At 47.8% G+C, this 20,296-nt stretch overlaps 1 protein-coding gene across 1 annotated transcript in view; it reads right to left on the minus strand.

The window, feature by feature from the left end:
• Positions 1-7,021: 7,021 nt before the first annotated feature.
• Positions 7,022-20,296, minus strand: part of GLRX3 (glutaredoxin 3) — a 33,734-nt gene continuing 20,459 nt past the window's right edge. The window contains exons 4-11 of the mRNA XM_074232152.1: positions 19,971-20,172; positions 15,545-15,717; positions 15,130-15,191; positions 13,283-13,340; positions 12,074-12,126; positions 10,235-10,274; positions 10,051-10,143; positions 7,022-7,316 (exon numbers count right to left, since the gene is read on the minus strand). Coding sequence (XP_074088253.1) covers positions 7,266-7,316; positions 10,051-10,143; positions 10,235-10,274; positions 12,074-12,126; positions 13,283-13,340; positions 15,130-15,191; positions 15,545-15,717; positions 19,971-20,172 — 732 coding nt within the window. The 3' untranslated portion in view covers positions 7,022-7,265. The remainder of the gene's footprint in view (positions 7,317-10,050; positions 10,144-10,234; positions 10,275-12,073; positions 12,127-13,282; positions 13,341-15,129; positions 15,192-15,544; positions 15,718-19,970; positions 20,173-20,296) is intronic.

Genomic DNA, 20,296 nt, shown 5'->3' on the forward strand with positions numbered 1-20,296 from the left:
TTGAAACTCCACACAGGCTTCCATGAGGCTCATGGACCTGCCAGCTGACTCAGGTCCTAACTGGACGGGTCATCCAACTATCACCTGCCAAGTCTTTAGACCTGGATATTGCCAGGAGATAAAGGCTTCACCAGTTTGGAAGGCTGACCCAATCCCCAAAAGCTTTAGTTGAAATGTAATTTGTCCTTGGGTCCTATCTCCTCACATAGATCTTCTAAGCTTAGGAGCTAGCACCAAGTATGGGGGCTCTGCTTCCTACCAACCCACATTGGGGCTTCCCGCATTAGCTTCTGGAAGTGTAGGATCATGTGTGATGGAGGGACCCTGCCCCAATTCAGAACATACCCAGAACAGATTCCGTGACTGTGTATTCTCATCCTGGAGCTCTGGTGAAATTTTAAAAAGTCTTTTAATTGGTTGCCAAGCCAGAACTAAGCATACAGACCAAGGGCTCCAACAGAGGAGCTCCTTCTCTCTCCTCCCTGTTTGATCACGAAGCCCAGGAGTGCACAGTCCACTAGGAAAGGCTACCCAGACTGGGTCTGCCTTCTGCTAGGCTTTTTGCCTCTTGAGTATGAGGAGCTAGTGAGACCTCAAAAGCTGGGGAGACCTTGGAGATCTAACAGCCATGCCCTAAACACTGACCTGTACTACCAAGAAGAGTTCAGTCCATCGTGGTTGACCATTGCACACTGTGGCCAAATGTGAATGGTGTTCCTGAGTCTGCTCACTTCGCTCAGCATCGGGCCCTGGAAGCCTTTCCAGGCTTTTCTGACATCGGCCAGCTCTTCAGTAAGAGCCACATTGTGCAATAATCAACAACCTCAGTAATATGGTCATCAAAGACAATTCCAAGACTCATGATGAAAACTCCACATCACATCTGGAGAAAGAACCATGGAGACAGAATGCAGATCAGTGCAAACGATTTTCATTTTTGTTTTCTATTTTTTCTTTCTTGTGGCTTTTCCCTTTTGTTCTGATTCTTATTTCACAACATGATTATTATGGAAATATGGGCAAGCAGGAGCAGGGAGGGAAGGATGGGAGGGAGAAAATGTAACAAAAATGTACCCTGAAGGGTCAGCCAGGTGGAGCAGTGGACAGAGTGCAGGCCCTGGAGTCAGGAGGACTTGAGTTCAAATTTAGCCTCAAGCACTTAATATTTACTTAGCTGTGTGACCTTGCCTTGCAAAATTAAAAAAAAAAATGAAGGCTGAAGGCTATCTTTACATGTAATTGGAAAAATAAATAAAATAATAAAATGTCACTGGGTTAACAGAGGGTTGTGAACTTTGATGGGGAATGCATACCTGTGTTAGAAGATGGAAGCAGAGCAGGAGTGACCATGGACTCCAAGACTTCGCATCTAACACCCTTACAACTGCTCACCAGCATCTGCTTCATACAAGGGAGCCCCCACACCATCACCCTAGCTATAAAGACCCTTTAAGTTAAATAAAGCATTTGGGACAAAATGTGAACCATGTGGAAAAGTGAAGTGTGAGGAAAGCCCCTCAGGGGCTGAGGTGAGCCTTGCATCAACCCAGTCTCAGTTCAGTGAGGTGCTCACAGAAGTTTCACTTTTCCTATCTGGAGCAAGGCTCCATATTTCCCTTAGAAACCCACCAAGCCAAAGGGGCCCTGAAGCCATGTTCAGGTCAGGTTGTTTTAAGGAAACCTTTTCTGGGAGGCCAGGAAGTTGGGTCAGGGAAGTAGGGGTCCATCAGCTCCCACTGACTCTTTGGTCTGATTCTTTGGTCTTCTTTTGGCGGGAACTGATCCCCACACTGTAGGAAAACAGTAAATATTAGTCTCATTACAGTGCCGAACGTCTAAATGACTTAGTTTTTAGTTGTACAAATTGAAAATGAAAAGATTGTAATATTCTGGAAAAACTGATCCTTAAAATCTGGGTAGCTCTAATTGCTAGGAAGTTTTTCCTGACTTCAAACCTGGTTACTCCTCTTTGTAATTCCCCTCTCTTGGGGCAGCCAGATGTGCCAATGGATAGATAGAACACTGGCCCAGAAGTCAGGAGGACCCAAGTTAAAATCTGACCTCCTTCATGAGGGTATTTCAAATTTTGAACAGCTATCCCCTCCACACCTGCTTGGTCTTCTCTTCTCTTCTCCAAGCTAGAGTCCTAGCTCCTCCAAATGATCCTCCTGTGGCAGAGGCTCACCACTAATCCTGCTTTGCCCACAGTCAAATATACAAGAGCAGAGCGGCAATCAGAGAGACTGTCCCCTTCTCATTCCTGGAAGCCAGACTCTTCTTATCATGGCCAGGCTGCCCAAGAGATGAAGACCCAACCTAGCTTCCAGGCTACACTCTGATGGGCATTTAAGACAGTCGGGGCCAGGGAAGGGTTGACCCTCTCAGGGCCTCAGGTAGTCATCCCTCATTAAACCCACCACAGATGGATGGGCTGCTGAGCTCAACGTTTGGAGTTCTCTTCCTTACTAATTAGAACCCAGGTGCAGATTTGTCCTGAGGATGAGGATGGCCACACATTTATAACACCTTTGAAGGTTGGCAATGCACCAGGATAATCACATCCTCCCACAAGCTGGGAGGGGGCTGCCATTATCTTCACTTCCAAGTTGAGGAAAGCGGCAAACAGGCATGCTGTGACTTGCCCAGGATCACTCAGACAGCAAGAATCTGAGGGAGGATCGTCCACCAAACAAACAAAAAGCAAACAAAACATTCCATGAAAATACTGTGCTTTTTCACTGCCATCATCCAGGTGACTTGCATTGAACTACATCATTAAAATCCCCAAATCTCTTTTGAACCAATGACTGCTTCCCTTTACACCTGGCAAGTCTTTCTTGAATTCAAGGATGAGACTTAATCTGTCTCTCTCTGGAATCCTGTCTTATCAGATCCAACCCCCCCCAGTCCAGCCTATCTGTAATCAGTGATTTTATCTGTCGGGCTCTACAGATTTGTAAAGATGCCACACCTGCCCTTCCCTAAGTCCCTGAGATCCCTGAAGGATATCCCTGGAGACCTCCTGCCAAACTGAGGAGTCCACCCAACAAGCACATTACCTAACTGCACTGTCATCAAGCCCACTTGCTTCATTGTTCCCATAAGAATATTGTTGTTCCAGCTGAACCCAACTCTCCATGACCCTAATGGGGGTTTTCTTGGCAAAGACCCTAGAGTGGTTGACTTTTACAGAAGAGGAAACTAAAGCAAAGAGGTTTAAGTGACTTGTTCAGGGTCATATAGCTCCTAAGTATCTGAGGACTGATTTGAACACAGGTCCTCCTGACTTCTGCATTGGTGTTGTCCATTATGCTGCCCCTTGGCCTTATTAAGAATGAAGATACTTTAGGCAATTAATATGGTCAGGAATATGGAAGGAGGGAGAGGGTCACTCCTCTGGCCCCCACCCGGCAGGCAAAGTTTCCTTATTCTAGCATCCACTCCTGACCCTATCTCACTTCAAATCTGGCCAAACCACAAAGCAGAAGCCCCTCCAAAGCCTCTTAGGAGCTAGAAGCTAGAAGAGTTAGGGTCCTGCACACAGGACCATCCTGGTGCAGAGGATAGAGCACCAAACCTGGAGTCAGGAGGACCTGGGTGAACTCAATCAGTGAACTCAGAAATCCAGCTTCAGACACTTAATAATTACCTAGCTGTGGGATCTTGGGCAAGTCACTTAACCGCATTGCCTTAAAAAGTTTTTATAAAAGAAATTTCGGTTTAAAACCATCTGTCCTGGATGTGTAGTTATGAAGCACCAGGGTCAGTTCACTGGAACCACTCCCCTGCCCCAACATCTCCTGGGCAGGCTGAAGGTGAGGGTCAGACCCTTGATGACTGGACAGTCTTCACTAGGTGTCAAGGATGCAGGCACATACTAAGGACAGCAACCCTGAGGGCATCTGTGGCAGCTACTTCTGGTGAGACCAACAGCAATAGAGGGAGGTTAGGAGAAGTGACAAGTGGCCAGGAGATGGCCAGGATGGAGGAAAGCTTCCAAAGCACACACATGTCCCCAGGAATCAAGGGTTGAAAGTCACTCTGGACATGGCCTGTCCAGCTCCAGTTGGAGCAGAATAGTCACTTCTGTACGGCCACATATTGGTGGTGGGTAACATCTAGAGAACCACCAGGTGGGTGACAGGCAAGCTCCTGCCCTAGGAGGACCAGCTGAAGGACCTGGGAAGAGTCTTGATTGTCCTACTTGGGCTCAGAGGGCAGAACTGGGAGCAGCGAGTGGGAGCCGAAGGGGCACTCAGGCTGGATCTAAGAAAAATTTGACCAAAGAACTGCGGTCATATCTAAACTAGTCTATCTTGGCTCAAAACAGAAAAGTTTTTCACTGATGAAGTGCTGACTCCAATGACAGGAGTAAGGATTCAAGGGTCAAAAAAACTGGGGGAATCCTGGAAAGGAGTCTGGCAGAAGAAATCAGGTCTAGATCAGGATCTCACGTCATGTCTCCTAAGAAGCTCAAAATACAAGAGGAGAGAAAAAATTCCTTTCACAACTCCAGAGGGAAACAAGAGGATTGAAGGAGATAAAATGTACAATTTAAATTAAAATCAAAAAGCTTTTGAACATCATAAACAAATTTCACTGTAGTTAAAAATCTGAAGGGAAATGGTTAACTGGGGGGGGTGTCTGCATCAGATTTCTCTAATAAAGTTCTGCTGTCCAAAATAAAGATTCAAATCTTTAAGAACTAGTCAGTCTCCAAAAGACAGTCTTAAGAATATATACAGATCATTCTCAAAAGAAATACAACCTGTCAACAATCACATGAGAAAAATGTTCCAGATATTAAAAGAAATGCAGATTTAAACAACTCTGCGGTTGCACTTTGCATCAATCACAATGGCAAAGACAACAAAAATGGAAAGAGTTGGAAGGTATCTGAGAAAGACAGGAATGTTGGGGGGAAAATTGTAAAACTCAAATAAAATCTTTAATAAAAGAAAAAAAAAAAGACAGGGACGTGTCACCCTGCTGGTAGAATCAGGAATTGATCTGGCCATTCCAGGAAGCGACACAAAACTTCAACCCCAAAGTCAGTGAAGTGCATATAACCTTGGAGCCCCCCCAAAGAAATCGAGATAGCCAAGACAACACAAGTGGGCCTCGGTTTCCTCATGTGTACAATGAAGAGGCTGTGTTTTAATAAGCATCTATATCATTCCCAGTTCTAAATCCACACTCCTATACCCATACAAGCCAGCATATTCTTAGCAACAGTGCTTTTCCAAAGAAATGGGGGGGGGGGGTGAACAAATAATAGTACAGAACATTCCCCCACCCTACCTTCCTTTTTACTGAAGAGGGTACTACTGTGCTCTTATTTCCTCAGGCTCACATGATAGGTGTTATCCTGGGATGCCTCAGACCCAATCTGGAGCCAAAACCTGCCAAGTTCACTGCTCTTATGTCTCCAAAACAGCGCCCCTTCTCTCCTCTGTTCCTGCTTTCACCCTGATGTGGGCCCTCCTCACTTCACACCTGGACAATCTGGACTCCTGCAATAGCCACAGGTGGGTCTGCCATTCTCATCCATTCTACTACTCCAGACTAAATAATGGGCAAGAGATGGGAGGTACCAGAAGCCCCTGGGGCTCAAGGAGGGCAGAGGTGATGAGGTCAAGCCCACCCTCAGAAGTGGGAGTGAAGACCAGTGGACACTTGGAAAGCCTGGAAGAACAGATGTCTCCTTAATGGTGCCGAGGACATGAAAAGGAAAGGGCTGCTGGGAAAGTGTTTTGGATGGTTTAGTCTACGATCTCTAAAGCCATTTTTGCTGATACGCACACCATAGATCAGAGGGAAGATCAGAATCAACAGCTGGTGGGAGCCGAAGTATTCCCCAAAGGAGACAGCAAGGAGCACAGTGAACCTCAGGGGACATGGACAGCTAGGGGAGTGACCTGGATGAAGAATGAGCCAACAAGTGGCAGGTCAGAGAGGACCAGGAGAGACAGTCCAAAACAACCCAGAGAGGAAACAGCACCCAAGAGGCGGTGACCAACAGTATCAGATGCTGCTAATTGAGCAAAAGGACCAAGAGTAAGAAGGGACCATTAGAGCTGGGAATTAAAGAGATCATGGCTTGCCCAGTAGATAAGAAGTCAAAGGAATGGGACAACTAGTTCGCAAAAGAACTGAAAACTATTAACCAAAGTAGAAAATAATGCCCCAAAATACTAATATGAGAGGTACAAATCACGCCAACCCTGAGGTTTCAGCTCACCCCTCCATAAGGATAATCAAAGATGGGAGCAGTCAGGGGCTTGAAGAGGGAGGAGAAGCTGGAGGCAGAGGGGAGTGATGCAGAGCCGAAAAGCCCCATCACCCGATGCGTCTCTCAAGCTCGGACGCCCCTGGAGAGCCAGTCTGAATTGGCTAGTGCGGCTCTAATGTTTGCCAGTGGGGACAGCACACAGCCAGCTCCCCTTCTGACCCTGGGCATCCACTTCTCAGGGCTGTAGTCAGGATAGGGCACCCTTGGAGGGGTCACAGCTACCACTGTCATTTCCAAGAAATGACACCCTTATCTGAACACTCATTGACATCACCTCAACCCTGATCTCAGATCAAAAGGGGGCTAGCAAAGCTGGCATGACTTAGATCTTAGCAGTCCATCAGTGAAACCAGAGTTGGATCTTTTCCTGAAAAAAATGCAAAGTAGACAAACCCGGAAATACTCAGAGACTTGGGGGTCTTTTTCTGGCATCTACAAGCTGGGTGGCAGCTCTGCCCCTCTGGAAGCAGAATCTCTGCTCTCCCAGCTGCCCCAAGAGTCCCATCTCAACAGCTTTCCCATCAGCCAGGGAGGGGGCCATTGGCCTGGAGTTTGAGTGACTACCAGTGAGTGGATTACATTGCCTACCTAATTATATATCTACTAATGATTATGTGCTACACTTTCTAATTGGTATGAGCTATCCACATAGAAGGACAAGAGGGTCTTAATTGGCTTAATTACAGTGAGTTATGCATGGAGCATCAGCTGAAAGGAAAAAGAGGAAACTTTTTTAATGCATTCACTTTTAATTGAATTTTGAGATTTGAGAGCATCCTCTGGTGGGGGAAAGGGAGGAAGGGGATAATGTGAGCGTGGACATGGAGCATGACCTTGGGCAGGAAGGACAGGCGCAGGTGACAGACGGGTGAGGAAGCCCACAGCTCCTCCTCCACTCCCCGGGACCAACTCAGGAATTGTTTGTTCCTCGCCCAGGACGTGCTTTGGCAGCACTCGGCAGCCTGGCAGCACCTTAATTTTCTCCTCTCAGGACAGGCAACAATTCGCCATTTTCTTTCAGTTCCTGCAAAGACAGAAATGGAAGGAAACCTCTCAGTCAGGAGTTTCCTTTCCCCACACACCAAAGACCTGTAAGAAACGGCCCAGGGCTAGACCGAGCCCTCAGACACAAGAGCCCCAGCACCCAGGAAGATCCACAAGGGGAAATGATTCCACCACAATGACCAACTCCACCCACATGAGCCGTGACCTCCTACGAGCAGGAGGAGACGGTGGGGTGGGGCCATCCATCCTCAGACCTGCCACCTCCCTGGGTCCCAGGAGCAGCACTCCAACTCTCTGATGGCCAACTACTCCCAACGGGGGACTGCTTGGGGTCCATAGGGTGCTTACATCCATGAGGATCCCCACCCAGAGAGCATCTCCAGGGGACTGAGCTCCTCTCTTCAACTAGCCCAGGAGAGGCTCATCTCAGGGAGGTCACACAGAGGGGAGGGTCTGAGGTGGACTCTGGACTCTGGCTGTCCAGCTTTCTATTACAATACACCTCTGGGCAGCTAGGACTCAGAGTCAGAAGATCTGAGTTCGAATCTGACCTTACTAGCTAGGTGACCCTGGGCAAGTCACTTCACCTTGTTTGCCTCAGTTTGCTCATCTGGTAAAATGAGCCAGAGAAGGAAACAGCAAAGCACTCCAGTGTCTCGAATGGGGATAAAAAGAGTCGGGCATGACTGAAAACAACTGTAGAACAATAATGCAGAAGAGAGTAGATGTGTTTGGGGGGATAGGGGGGGACACAAATAGTCACAGCAACTGTCCCTTTCAAATCCTGCCGGGGAGGCCTCTGTACCTTCCCTCCTGTCTGGAAAGGTCCTTCCTTCATTGGCCAAGCCTGGGGCCTGTGTGGGCCACTGGGCTGCCCTGCCAACCCCTGACTTGCTACTGGGTCTCAAGGCCCTGGCAGGCACTCCTAGAGCAGGAGACAGGAGATGCTGAGGGGTTGAAGTTTGGAGGGTGGCTATAGGAGAAATGGGGAGGACACCCCTTCTTTACAGGGCAGAGCCAGGCTGACCACACAACCTTGCTGAGGTGCTGAGAACAGCCTGGTCTAGGAGGGTACTTTGAATGCAAAGCTGCCTGGGCTGCTAAATCTATCTTGTTTTAATCTCTTATCCCTAGTTAAAGAGAATAACTATCTAGGGAAGAAGAAGAATCTTGAAATGAGGGCTCTAGGAAAACAGTGATGGATGGATGGACAGACAGATGGACGAGCAGAATATCAACACATGAGAAAAGGCATCACAATGTAGCCCGATCTCAAATCAAGATTAATCAAGTCGCCTTGATCTACACGGTCAGAATCCCCATCAGGTCAGAGCTGTGTCTTGGGGTGCTCCTTTGACCACCATGGAAGCCTACAAAGCCTACTGCATGCCTTTCCATGTCCCCACTCATTGGAGAGAGAGAGAGAGAGAGAGAGAACAGAAAGGTCTGTCTCTCTAAGCCAGCACCCCCTGCCAGATGGTCTGGATTAACAAGAGGTCCCCTGATCACCCCAAGGAGGGTGCTGGCCAACAGACCCGGGCTCCCTCTTCCCCTGAAGGAGGCCCGACTGCCTCTCTCAACATACTAAGCATGCTATTCTCATGGCCTGGGAGAATGCCTTCACCCATTGCTCATCTTAAAATGGACAACCAGTTCCCTTTTGACAAATTAAAATACAATCCCCTCAATTTAAAATAAAAATCAATCACCCTGGGCTTATTGAAAATAGGAAAATGCATTCATTGCCAGAAATGAACCCAAATGTCAGGATATGAATTATTGCAGCCCCCACCAAACCAAGTGAAAATGTTAACAGAAAATCCTGCAAATCTTTTCAAATCACATCTAGATAATAGCATGTGACCAGGAAAAATGGCTAATCCCTGTGAGGTGAAAGGAAAGAAGTTACTCTATGTACAACTTATTTTTAGAATTAAATGAGCTGTATTGATTGGATCTTCCCAGGAGTTCCCCTGGCTGAGGCCCAGGCCATCAAACATTCCGACAAGACCAGGCTCCAGAGGATTTGGTGTGGAGGAGACTGGGCTTCTCTGTGACAAAAATCAAAAAGCAGGGTAACAAATGCAGATCTATTTCTGTGGCTTCGGGGCTTGCTCAAAACACTACATTAAACCTTCCACTTTTCAAGAATGAGGCTGTTTGCAAAGGAAAAAAAATGTCGCTGCCTTCTTTGAGAAGAACAATGTCAACTCTCAAACTGAGCAGCAAAGACACCTATAAAAACGAACCTACGGGGAGAGCGGTCTATGCCGTCAAAGGTTTAACAAAGACATAGAGCTCATGATGACCTCCAAAAGTGCTCGTGCGAGGAAGTCCTATACTATTGGTCCCTGGAATCCAGGTAGGATCAGGGAGAGATTTCAGCAAAGTCACACGATACATTTCTCTATAGTGACTATCACTTTCCATTCACTGACATACTAAGACTAGCTGCAGACTCAAGAGGAGACGCTGGATGGCAGGAGTGGATGGGGGTCTACCTGGAAGTCAGAAAGCTCCAAATTCAAGGAGTGTCTCAGATATGAATTAGCTGTGTGACTGTACACAGTCTCTCTGTGCCCCCCAAACCAGTGCAAAATTGGTTTTGTCTCTTTGTTATAATGGAACGTGTATGGGGGAGGGGGGAGGAGGAACAAAAGGAGCTTAAATAAAAGCTAAGTCCATCCCATAAGCAGTCATTATTATAAACACAGTTAAATAGCATTTCTTCCTAGGTGGGTAGGTCCCCTTACCTTAACTATATCCAATCCTCCAACAAGCTCACCTTTCACATACAACTGAGGGTATGTTGGCCAGTTAGAGTAAACTTTTAGTCCTTGCCGCACCTGAGGAAACAAAGAAAGGGTTTTCAAAGCAGAGCTTTAGATGAGGAAGACTACCAAGAAACAGGCAGAAGAAGCAAGAAGCAGGACTTACTTCTTCATCTTCCAAGATATCAAACGTCTCAAAATCAATACTACAAGAAATGAGAAAGTTTTTCGGAATTAAATTGGTTGACACAAATGCAACTACCTCCCACAAACCAAAAACCTCCTTGGTACCTTTTGCCCATGGCTGGAGCCAGTCTTTTCTGGCAGCCATGGAAATAGACAAGTTCTATCAGCACCCCCCCCCAGCCCAACCCTCCTGCTGGCCAGTGGTGCCCCATGGGCAGGAGCAGGTAAGAGAGAAACAAAGTGGGTGCCATCCACTTTAGGTCAACTAAGATGCCATCAAGTCAACATCATCACCCTGCCATACCTCATGAAGACAGTTCCATGGCAATGACTGTGACCAGAACTATCCATTCCCTGGAGGCCAGCCTCCTTGAACTGAGCCGAGCCAGCCATCACATGACAAGCTGCCAGCATAGGGCATCCTGAGAGTTTATGAGGTGCCTCAAAGAGACCAGGGTCAGCTGTAGGGTAGGTGAGAGACCCTGCTCATCCTCTGGGATACTCAAAAGGCAGCATGGCTAGGGTGGAAAGGGTGAGAAGAGTCCCATGGAGTTAAGAGATGTGGACACTGGATAAGTCAATTAACTTGAGGGCCTTGGGTTCACTCTCAAAAAAAGGAGACAAATCACAGTGACTGGAGCCAAGGGACTGGAGCATCAATGTGAGGTACCATAATGACTATGGCTGCAGGAGGGTTGGGACAGTGGCAGACACGGGTCAGAGGGGAGGGAGAGCCCCAAGGTCCCAAGGTTAGGCAAATCTCTCATTTGTCCTGGATCGATCCAAATATGGGCCACACTTTTCCCTCAGCCCTGGTTTATATAAAACACCAGTGAATGTGAACTGTAAGGAGAATGCATACAGAGAGGCACACAAACACACATTTCTATGTTCTCTTATTTTAGGACAGACTGGAGTCCCCCCATGCTACAAAAGCAATCTAGTAACTATGATTGATGAGGGTCAGCTGTTTGGCTCAGAATTAGTTCCTACCAACCAACAAGAGCCGTATCAGAGCCTTTTCCTGGGGTCCAGAGTTTATCTTTCCCTCAGGGAAAAGAACAAGGAGAAATGAGAAGGGAAGTGATTAAAAAAAAGGAAAAGGCTTCCCTCCCCTGGAGGCTTGAGAGAACCCCAGAGCACTAGTCTGGTACTTCATCATTTATTCCAGGGTCTCTCAAGGTAAAACTAGCTTCATTCCAAAGTCTGTGGCTGCTACAGAAAAGTGCCTTCTGGAAAGGAGGGTGCTTCCCTGCATGACAGGTAACCTCTGGGACCTCTTGGACATGGATACATGGCCAAAACAGACAGGAAGAGAGCTGTTCTGCCCCAAGTCTGACCCTTGGCTAGTGGTCAAGTGTCCTCCAAACAATCTCAAAGAGCAGAGAAAACTCCCTTTGCCTCCAATTTGTCAATATTCTCACAAGGAAAATCTGCCTGTTGCACATGCTGGAAAATGCAGTGACCCCAGCTGTGTCCCCCAAGGCCTGGCATCCTCCTCCCTGCCAGTTCAGGACTTCCAGGAGCAAACATCAAAACACAGGTTCCTCCTTCTTCAATCACACAAGAAACAACAGGACATTTCACAAAACCATCTTCTCCCCCAGCTAGACCTGCGCCATCAGTCCCTCCAACTGATCATCAAGTGACCATTCCACAGCTGCCCAAAGGCTCTGAGATGCTACCATTAATCTGACAGTGAAGGGAGAGATGTCCTTTCAAAGGTTAATCCAGAGGGAGGAGAAACTGTCACCAAATACGGGCAGGAAATGGGCAAACATTAAAGCACAATCCAGAATTCTCTGTGCCATCTGCTTACCCAGTATTGTTAAGTATTTCTAGGATCTGTTTGCTGAATCCACATTTTGCCATCTAAATAAAACAGAAGTGAGGTTAGGCCTGGAAAGTGACAGGTGTCCTCATTCTCACTCATCCCAGCAGTCCCAATCCCCTTTATTCACACCACGCTTCCTCCCGAGACCCATCGGATTCCCTGAGGCCTCTGCGGTAGGAGGTGGCTGCACTCCATTTCATCCTTCCACCTCATCATGCATGCTACCAGGGTTTATAATTTCTATCTTCAAAGAAGATAAAATCTTTCTTAGTGATATTCAAACCAATTCTCAGTAAAGCAGAAGTCCTGGCCTGCCTGCTAGGCTCCTAATCCTAAATGACTTAAATCGTTGAGCAAAGAGTGAGTTTCTTTGGATTCCCATCAGAACGTGTGTTCTCAGGAGAGCAGGAAGCCCAGGACTCCCTGCCTTCTTCAGAGACAGAGAGCCCGGCTTCAACCTCAAGTGCCTTGGAGGACCATGACAAGGGTTTCCCGATTCGTACCCTAGCAATGCCATGACATGTCCTGTCTTATTCATGGGGCGACTCTGAAGCATAAATGAGGCTCAAGGAAAGGACTCCAGAAAATCCTAATTTTGAAGTTTCTGGAGCTACCTCCAATTCTAATTTCCATTAAAGGAAATTAGACATTCCTCAAGCCAGTGGCCCAGGCTCTCTCCTACTTCTCCAAAGTAAAAGCCTCTCACTGGAGAGCCAGTGACAACTCCTAGAGCCTTCCCCCGGGGGTCCAAGCTGAGCCCAAGGGGTCCTGGCAGTGGAGTACCAGGCACAGGGACAGACTCTGGAAACCGTGGTTTTGCTGCTATGGGCTGTCTACTCCTTCCAAAGTCTCTCCTGAAAACATGAGCAGCGAGAACATCTTAAAATGCTACTCAGCAGCGAAGACACAGCGCCTAGAGAGGCTGCCTGACATTCAGCCGGTGACCAACTTGAAGCGTAGAGTCTGGCATCCAGCAGGAAGTCCCCCCACCTCCCGCCCTGGAGCTGGCACTGATTGAGTGGTGCACAGCACAGAGGCCTCGAGCTGACTGACAGAAGCACCAATTAAGGCAAGGAGAGCTTCCTGACCACCCCCTGCTTCATTAGCTGCGGTGAGCCACGCCAGCTAACTGTCCCCTGGCTGCTGCCGGAACATCCAAAGAAATTACCCCCAAAACCATTTCAGAGTTCTTACCTGTTTGCTTCCTTTCATAAACAGCATCACAGACGCTTTATTTGTCAGGACTTTGAGCCTATGGAGAGAAGAAGGACATAAAGGGCTCAGTGCAATCAGGAAGCAGCTCTGGCTCCCTTTCCCCAGCCCCGTGCGCGACGGAGGAACAGCCAGATGAGAGCTCTCATTAAACATGTAAATGCCTTTATATATGCTTTTATTTCACTCCTTCCCTGAGCCACCATAAAACACGAGATTGCTTAGAAAGCCACCAATGTGCCTTCAGGAGTTGATTTAGACCCTCAAGCTCCTCCTGCTAAAGAGAAGTCAGTTCTGCATGGGACCAGAGCCTGATCATGCTCTCTGTCCAGGATGGTGTGGGACCGGAATCCAACTGCAAGCTCTGTCCAGGACGGCGTGGGACTCAGAACTCAACTACACACTCTGTCCATCTGGGACAGCATGGGACCCAGAGTCGGACCCTGCACTCTGTCCAGGATGGCACGGAACCCAGAGCCAGAGCTAGAGCCAGACCGTGCACTCAGTCCGTCCAGGACACCAGGCCCATCCAACTCCTACTCCTTCTGGGAGACCAGCAGAGCTGTCCAGGGTCCCCCGGGGCCACGTTCAGCTTTCTCACCACCCTCCTCTTTCCTACCCATTTTAGCTCTCACAGTGGTGAGGATCCACAGAATGATGTTTGAGGGGAAAGTTTAAGTTCTTTGAATAAAGGAGTTCCCGCCAAGAATAGAGCAAACCCCTAAAAGGACCTGCGGCCTTGTGCCTCCCCACAGAGCATGCTGCACCTGTCCCTGCTCAGCGGCTCCTCCTTTATTTGCCCAGTTTCCACAGGCCTCAACTATTAAAAACAAACATTCCTGGAAGGGGCTGCCCAGAAGCAGGGCCTGGCCCCAGTGGGCAGGACAAGCGGCCAGAGGGAGGCATCCTCCTTCTGCATACACGGATGTAGGCTCTTGATCCGACAGCTCAGATGGTTGCCAGCATCCACTTAAGGGTCCGAAGGGAGTCTAGGCCATTTACAGGGCATTCAGCTGGAGGATCTTGCCTCCTTTGATGGTGCCCAACACCTGAAGGATGAGTGGGCAGAGCTGTATTTTTCAATTCACTTCAGGAGATAAACAGAACATGTTTTGCTGGCCCAACTGCTGACTCTAGTCATGGAGGCTGTGGCACCAGATATACTGGAGCATTGTAAAATAAATCACATTATGCTTCTAAATTAAATGATATGAAAGTAGGAAGAAGTTGGGTGGGGAGGGCAGTGATTTCAAATTTCCTCCTTCCCATGTCTCAGGTCACCCAACACTATCAATTCAAGGCAAGGAAAAACTCTCTGCCTAAGGTAAATTCCATGTCCTTCTATAAACTTTAAATGTTCATGTTTTTGAAAGGCAAGTGGAAATAAAGTCAAAATACTGAAGGTTGAAAATCAGAGGTACAGGGGCTCCTCCTGCCTGTCTCCTTGGCTCCCAGAAGCCCCTGAACACCCACGTGATGTGGCAGGGGACAACATGCCATGTGGACCCAGTGTGATGAACCTGAGAGGAGCAGCTCCTGTTTCTAACACACACAAAAAGAGAACTATGTGAATTAAAGGGGAAATCCCTTAGTCCACCTCTAAAATGACTCCAAAATCCTCCATGCCTTGGCTCATGAGTTTCAATGTTTCAAAACCAGTCCAAAGGCAAATAATAAAACTGTAAGTACAGACGCTATAGATGTAGGAAAGTCGTTTTCTTATAAAACCTAAGTCCTATGAAGACCATAAAGAAGAATACAGCAGGGAATGGGACACAACTTAAAACTTAAAATACATACACACATATACCAAAAAGCACCCTCCTTACCTTTCCTCTAGTTTGGGTGCTTTGGGGCAAATTGTGTCAAGTTCCTTAGATGCTTCCAGTTCCTACAATGATTAGAACACACACAGTCAGGAAGGAATCCTATCAATCTTTCTCCCCCCCTCTCCCCCCTCAACCTGTCTAATCATTCCAAATTCAAACACCACCCATAAGTAACTACAGTGAGACAGACCCATTTCCCTTGCAGCATGGACACCGGCCCACACCATGACCATTATCATCAATGACTTTTATTAAAAGAGACTAGTCAATGCCAGAATATCAAGGCCACAGCTCTATCTAGGGATGCCTCTATGTCTAAGGTTGCTTGAATTTAAAAGGTATCAATAAAACATTTTTTAAAAAGAAATTGTCTCCACAGCACTAAGAACAAGAAGCAGATTTCTCAGGTTCCCACCTTAACGATATCGAGTCCTCCTATCAGCTCTCCAGACACATATAACTGAGGATAAGTAGGCCAGTTGGAGAAGGTTTTGAGTCCTTGGCGCACATCTTCATCCGAAAAGATATCAAAACTGCTAAACTGAATATTATGCTTGTTAAGAATTTCCACCATCTGCTTGCTGAAGCCTGTATGTGGGGAAAAAAAATTAGCTTCCCTGATATAAATTATAAATATCCCAATCATTTCATTTGTCTGCCATTTTTTTTTAACAGTGAGAGAATCAGTGTGATCTGATCAATGGGAGAAGACCCAAATAGTCTGGGGCAGGAAGACCATCTGCCTGCCTGAACACCAACTAGGGAGAATCCTCTAGAGAGGCCAAAGAAGACTCAGGTAGGTGGCAGGTAGAGAAAGGTATCTCATTCCATAGTAAGGGCCCTGGCTTCCCTAAATGAAAGGGGGGTCAGACAATCTCAGAGATGAATGAGGTCTTGGTGCTTCTTTCCACTACCGCCAGTGGAACCCCTCCCTCCTCAGACCGGCCTGGAAGCATGTCCCCTGGGTCCTCTCACCTCATGGTTGGGAAGGGAGGCCTCCTCCTGCCCTAAATCACCAATCCCCACCCCAACTCTTCACCTCCAAACTGCACAAGCAGGCAGGGATAAAAGGTATCACTTTTTTTTTTAACTGAGAACTCCTCCAGAAACTTCCATTTCTAACTCCATCCTTAGTAGCTCCCTCCCAGATGGCACTGGTTGTCAACAGTACTTCTTCCCTTTTCATGTCCTAACAACCTGATGGGTTCATTTTTAAAACTACTTACATTCCCCAAAGTACAGAATGTGAGTTTTACTGTACTTTGGTGACAATTTTTTATTACGTACTATGGTTTTATTATGCTTCCGTGCCACATTGTGTTCTATGCTTTTCTGACATTACTTCCTTATTATAACATTAGCTCTACACAATAATAAGAGTGAACACTCATCTTTTATAAGCCCCTTAGTCTGGTTTAGAATCAGTCTTGTTTGTCTCTCCATGAGACTCCTAGGAGGATCCCCGTGCAGTGTGCCTCTCTCTGGCTACAACAAGATCTGAACAGCACACAGTAAGCTACACCTCCTCATTTTCACTTCAAAATTCATTCCTGACTCAAGAAAGGAGGCATCTCTTTCAATCCGGCATCTGGGGCACTCTCGATGTCTGGCACAAGACTGGCCTCCACCAAGCTGCCCACCCTCCTCGCTGGCAGGGCCGGCCCTGGTTGTCCTGATCTGCAGCTTGCAGATTGATCTGTACAGCCTCCTCCAACTGCAACCTGAAGTTCAGGGACAGCCTGGAGTGAGGCGGCCGCTTCGGACCCTCCCCATTCATCGGGGAGTTCATTAGTAAACAGCTATCGGCAGATTGCTGACGGTTATTCTACCGCCAGGACAGTAACTCATTTCCACCGTAAGAGGCTGAGAAAAAGCTTTCTTTTTGCTGTAGGCAATTACAAGTAGCCTGGAAGATTGATTAGGAGGGTTTCATTTTTAAGGGTTAAAGTAGCAGACGGGAAACATTATGCTTAGGGATAAAACTGGAAGGCAGCTTTACTCCTGGACCAAATGGCTCAGGCGGCTCTAGAAGGACGGTCCTCGCCTCCAATCAGAATAATCACTGCCGGAAACCCCACTTCTGCCTGGACCCCCACAGATTCACTGGGCAATTTAAGTTATGTGAGATGACAAAATAAACCGAAGCAAACCCAAGTTAATCCTTAACAAAGACCCAAAAAAAACAGAGCTCAGAAGGCAGCCACCCAAAGGCAGGCATCTCAGCTTTGGAAGCTGATGCTTCTGAGCCAGCACAGGTTAAACAGACCCACATCCCGGCCTGGCCCTCGGCTGCCTGGCACTCAGCTCTCTGGTCTGGCCCTCAAGGTGAAGGATCACCTCAAACACTTCAACAACAAAAAAAACGGTCTAGAGAAGCAGTAACTAAAGACATCCTTTTTCTACATTTTTCACTCTTTTCCCAGACTCCAAGTTCATGCCCCTCCCTACCTTCAGGCCATTTTTCCTTCCTCAATCATCCCCTCTCTCCTCCCATCAAACTCCCTGGCTCAACCCCTCCTCACTCCTCCCCAGTCTCTCCTTTCCTTAGTCTGCTCAGGGGCAGCCTCCTAACTCCAATTCCCCCAGTTATTTCTGGTTGTCCCCCTAAAGTTGTTTTCCTTTTTGTGTCTTGAGCTCCTTCACAGGAGGTGCTTGGTACAGAATCCCTATTCAGATCTCCAAAGTGTCAAGAGAGGAACAAAGCAGTCACTAGCAGTGTGCTGAGTACAAACTGAAAAGGGAGATACCCTTCACAGGGGAGGTCTCAGATCACAGGGAAGAGGCCAAGGCTGTGGGATGCTGTGGCAGGACAGAGCAGAGCACAGAGCTCCTCTTCACCAAGAAAAGTTGAGCCCAGGCCCCCTCTAGAAATGACTCCTCTGTATCCCAGTCTCTTCACTTGCTAGGTCAGTCAAATGCAAAGGAAGGAATCATCCACTGAATCACTAAAACCACAGCAAGGAGACAGCTCGCAGTCAACCACAAAACATCCAACAGCATAAATTCAAGGTGTCCCCCAATGAAATGACTGTCAGAATAAAGCGTGGCATTCACCAAAACAAAACAGGGAGCAGCATCCTTTCTAGGAGCTGGCATCAGCAGCACAGATAGAAAAATGGGTACAAATAAACAGTCCCATTTTCTATTGAAAGCTGAAAAGCTCCACAAAGTGAATAAAGTTCATAAGAAATTGAACAAATTACAAGGAATGGTTTATTGATGCACCAGCATCTAGCAGCAGCACCGAAAACCTGCCTTCTCTTTTCCTTTTAGGAAGCTCTGTCAGCCCAGAAAGGAAGCGTGCACAGCTGGGCTACTTGTTTCTACTTTTGTCTCTAGAAGGCTTGAGAAACCATGAAGAAAGGGAGCAATGGGAGGAATGTGGCCTTTACTTTTGGAAACCAGAATGGCTTTTTGGTTTGGTTTCACCTGTCTTAGGTTCCCATTAAACCCGCTCAGATTCTAGGGCCTGAGGATCAGTCACTGACCTCATGTCCCTGAGGTGGGGCCACAGGTGGAGCTGGAGGAGAGGCCTCCCGGGCTCCCTGGCCTCCTTTATCAGCAGACTGTGAAGGCCGCAGGCCAGCCCCAGGAACGTGTGGAGACATTCATCCATGCCCGTGAACACAGAAACTGCTCTTATGTGGCCAAATCCTTGGAAAACTTGCCGGGCATTACAAATGCTGAGCTTCAGAGAGTTTATTTCGAGGGGAGAGGGCTTGCCAAGCTTCCTTCCCAGCCTGGTGTCCCCACTGACAAGGACCGGGACCTTCAAATCTAACTTCCCTGCTTGTGTAAGGAGGAAATGAAGGCAGAGAAGCTGATAGGAAGTCAGGCTGGAACCAAGGCTCCTGCAATCCCAGGAATCTCCCTCTACCTCCCATCTCCTCTCCCAGACCTTAGGAAGATGACTGCTTTCCTCCTTTGCCTTCCTGTGCACTAGAGCCCCCAGTGCTGCCCGGCCTCCTCACAGGTATCCAGCCAGCAGGATTCTTCACTCCCTCTCCTGTCCCCTGGAGAGGGAGGGAGGTAAGACACACTATCCCTCATATGAACACTTCTCACGTGTCTTTGACTCCAGCCTTGCCGCCGTGACTGGCCTGGACAGGTCAGCCAATAGAAAGCAGGCTTGACCTTTAAGCCAGGGACTTCAGGAAGGCCAAGGGAACCAAATGGGATTGAGCTCTGCTGGAAGCCTGAGACTTGGCCAACTTGGGCAACACTTTCTAACAACTCTGGAGAAAGCAAGCCAATTGTAGGCTGTGTCATGTTGATTACATCCCAATGATTGGACTCATAACTCCAAGGTCAGGCTGCCTCACCTTCTTTAGAGCCCTTCTAATGACGCTCAAACACATCCTCAAAACCAGTGTACCCCAGGCAGGCCTCCTTGGGATTGAGCTGGGGGTCAACTCAAGGTTGAAGCCTATCAAACTGAAAGTCACCCAAGAAATTCAAACACCTAGATGGTGACCAAGCAGAGCACCAGGGCCTCTCAGAGAATCAAGGCCCCCTTAGTGTGAGAAAGAGGGGGGTCCAAGGTCCCACCAGGGTGAGTAGCGGATAGAAAAAGAAAGGGTACATAAGCTCTAGGACTCCTTAAGACAGTCAAGAAGGAAGATGCAAGGGGTCTGAGGGCAAAAACCTGCTCAATGCCATGACAAAGCCCTAGGAAGAAGTTTCATTAGACTTCCATCTGTTAATCCTGCATCAGGCACTGTAGACACCAAGGCAGAGAAGCAATTCTGCTCTTGGAGGTGGAGCCCCCCCACCCAAAATGCCCTGCTCTGATCCACAAGACCCAGCTCTTCTGCTCTGGCCCAGGTCCAAGAAGTACTAACCACAGCGGGGCTCTTGTGGAGAGCCCTTCATAAAGAGCATGCATGGCGCAGCGTTCGTCAGCTTCTTCAATCGTGAGTTGAGGTCCTCCTTGGTGCGCTCAGTTGTAGCCCGGGGAGGAACACTGCTGGAAATGTGGCGTTCCACCTTCCTGGTCAACTCAGGAGCATGGGCGCCATCTAACCGATCCACTTTCTGTGCGTTCTAAAACCAAGGAAGAAGCATTGACAAAGGTTCACTGTTGGGTTTGAAGTACCAAAAGAACAAAAAAGGGGGTGAGAACTCTGGGGAAAGGCAAACAACCCCTTCCCAAAAATCCCACAAGGAA

Source organism: Macrotis lagotis, chromosome 4, assembly GCF_037893015.1.
Source record: "Macrotis lagotis isolate mMagLag1 chromosome 4, bilby.v1.9.chrom.fasta, whole genome shotgun sequence".
In the NCBI taxonomy this organism is placed as follows: domain Eukaryota; kingdom Metazoa; phylum Chordata; class Mammalia; order Peramelemorphia; family Peramelidae; genus Macrotis; species Macrotis lagotis.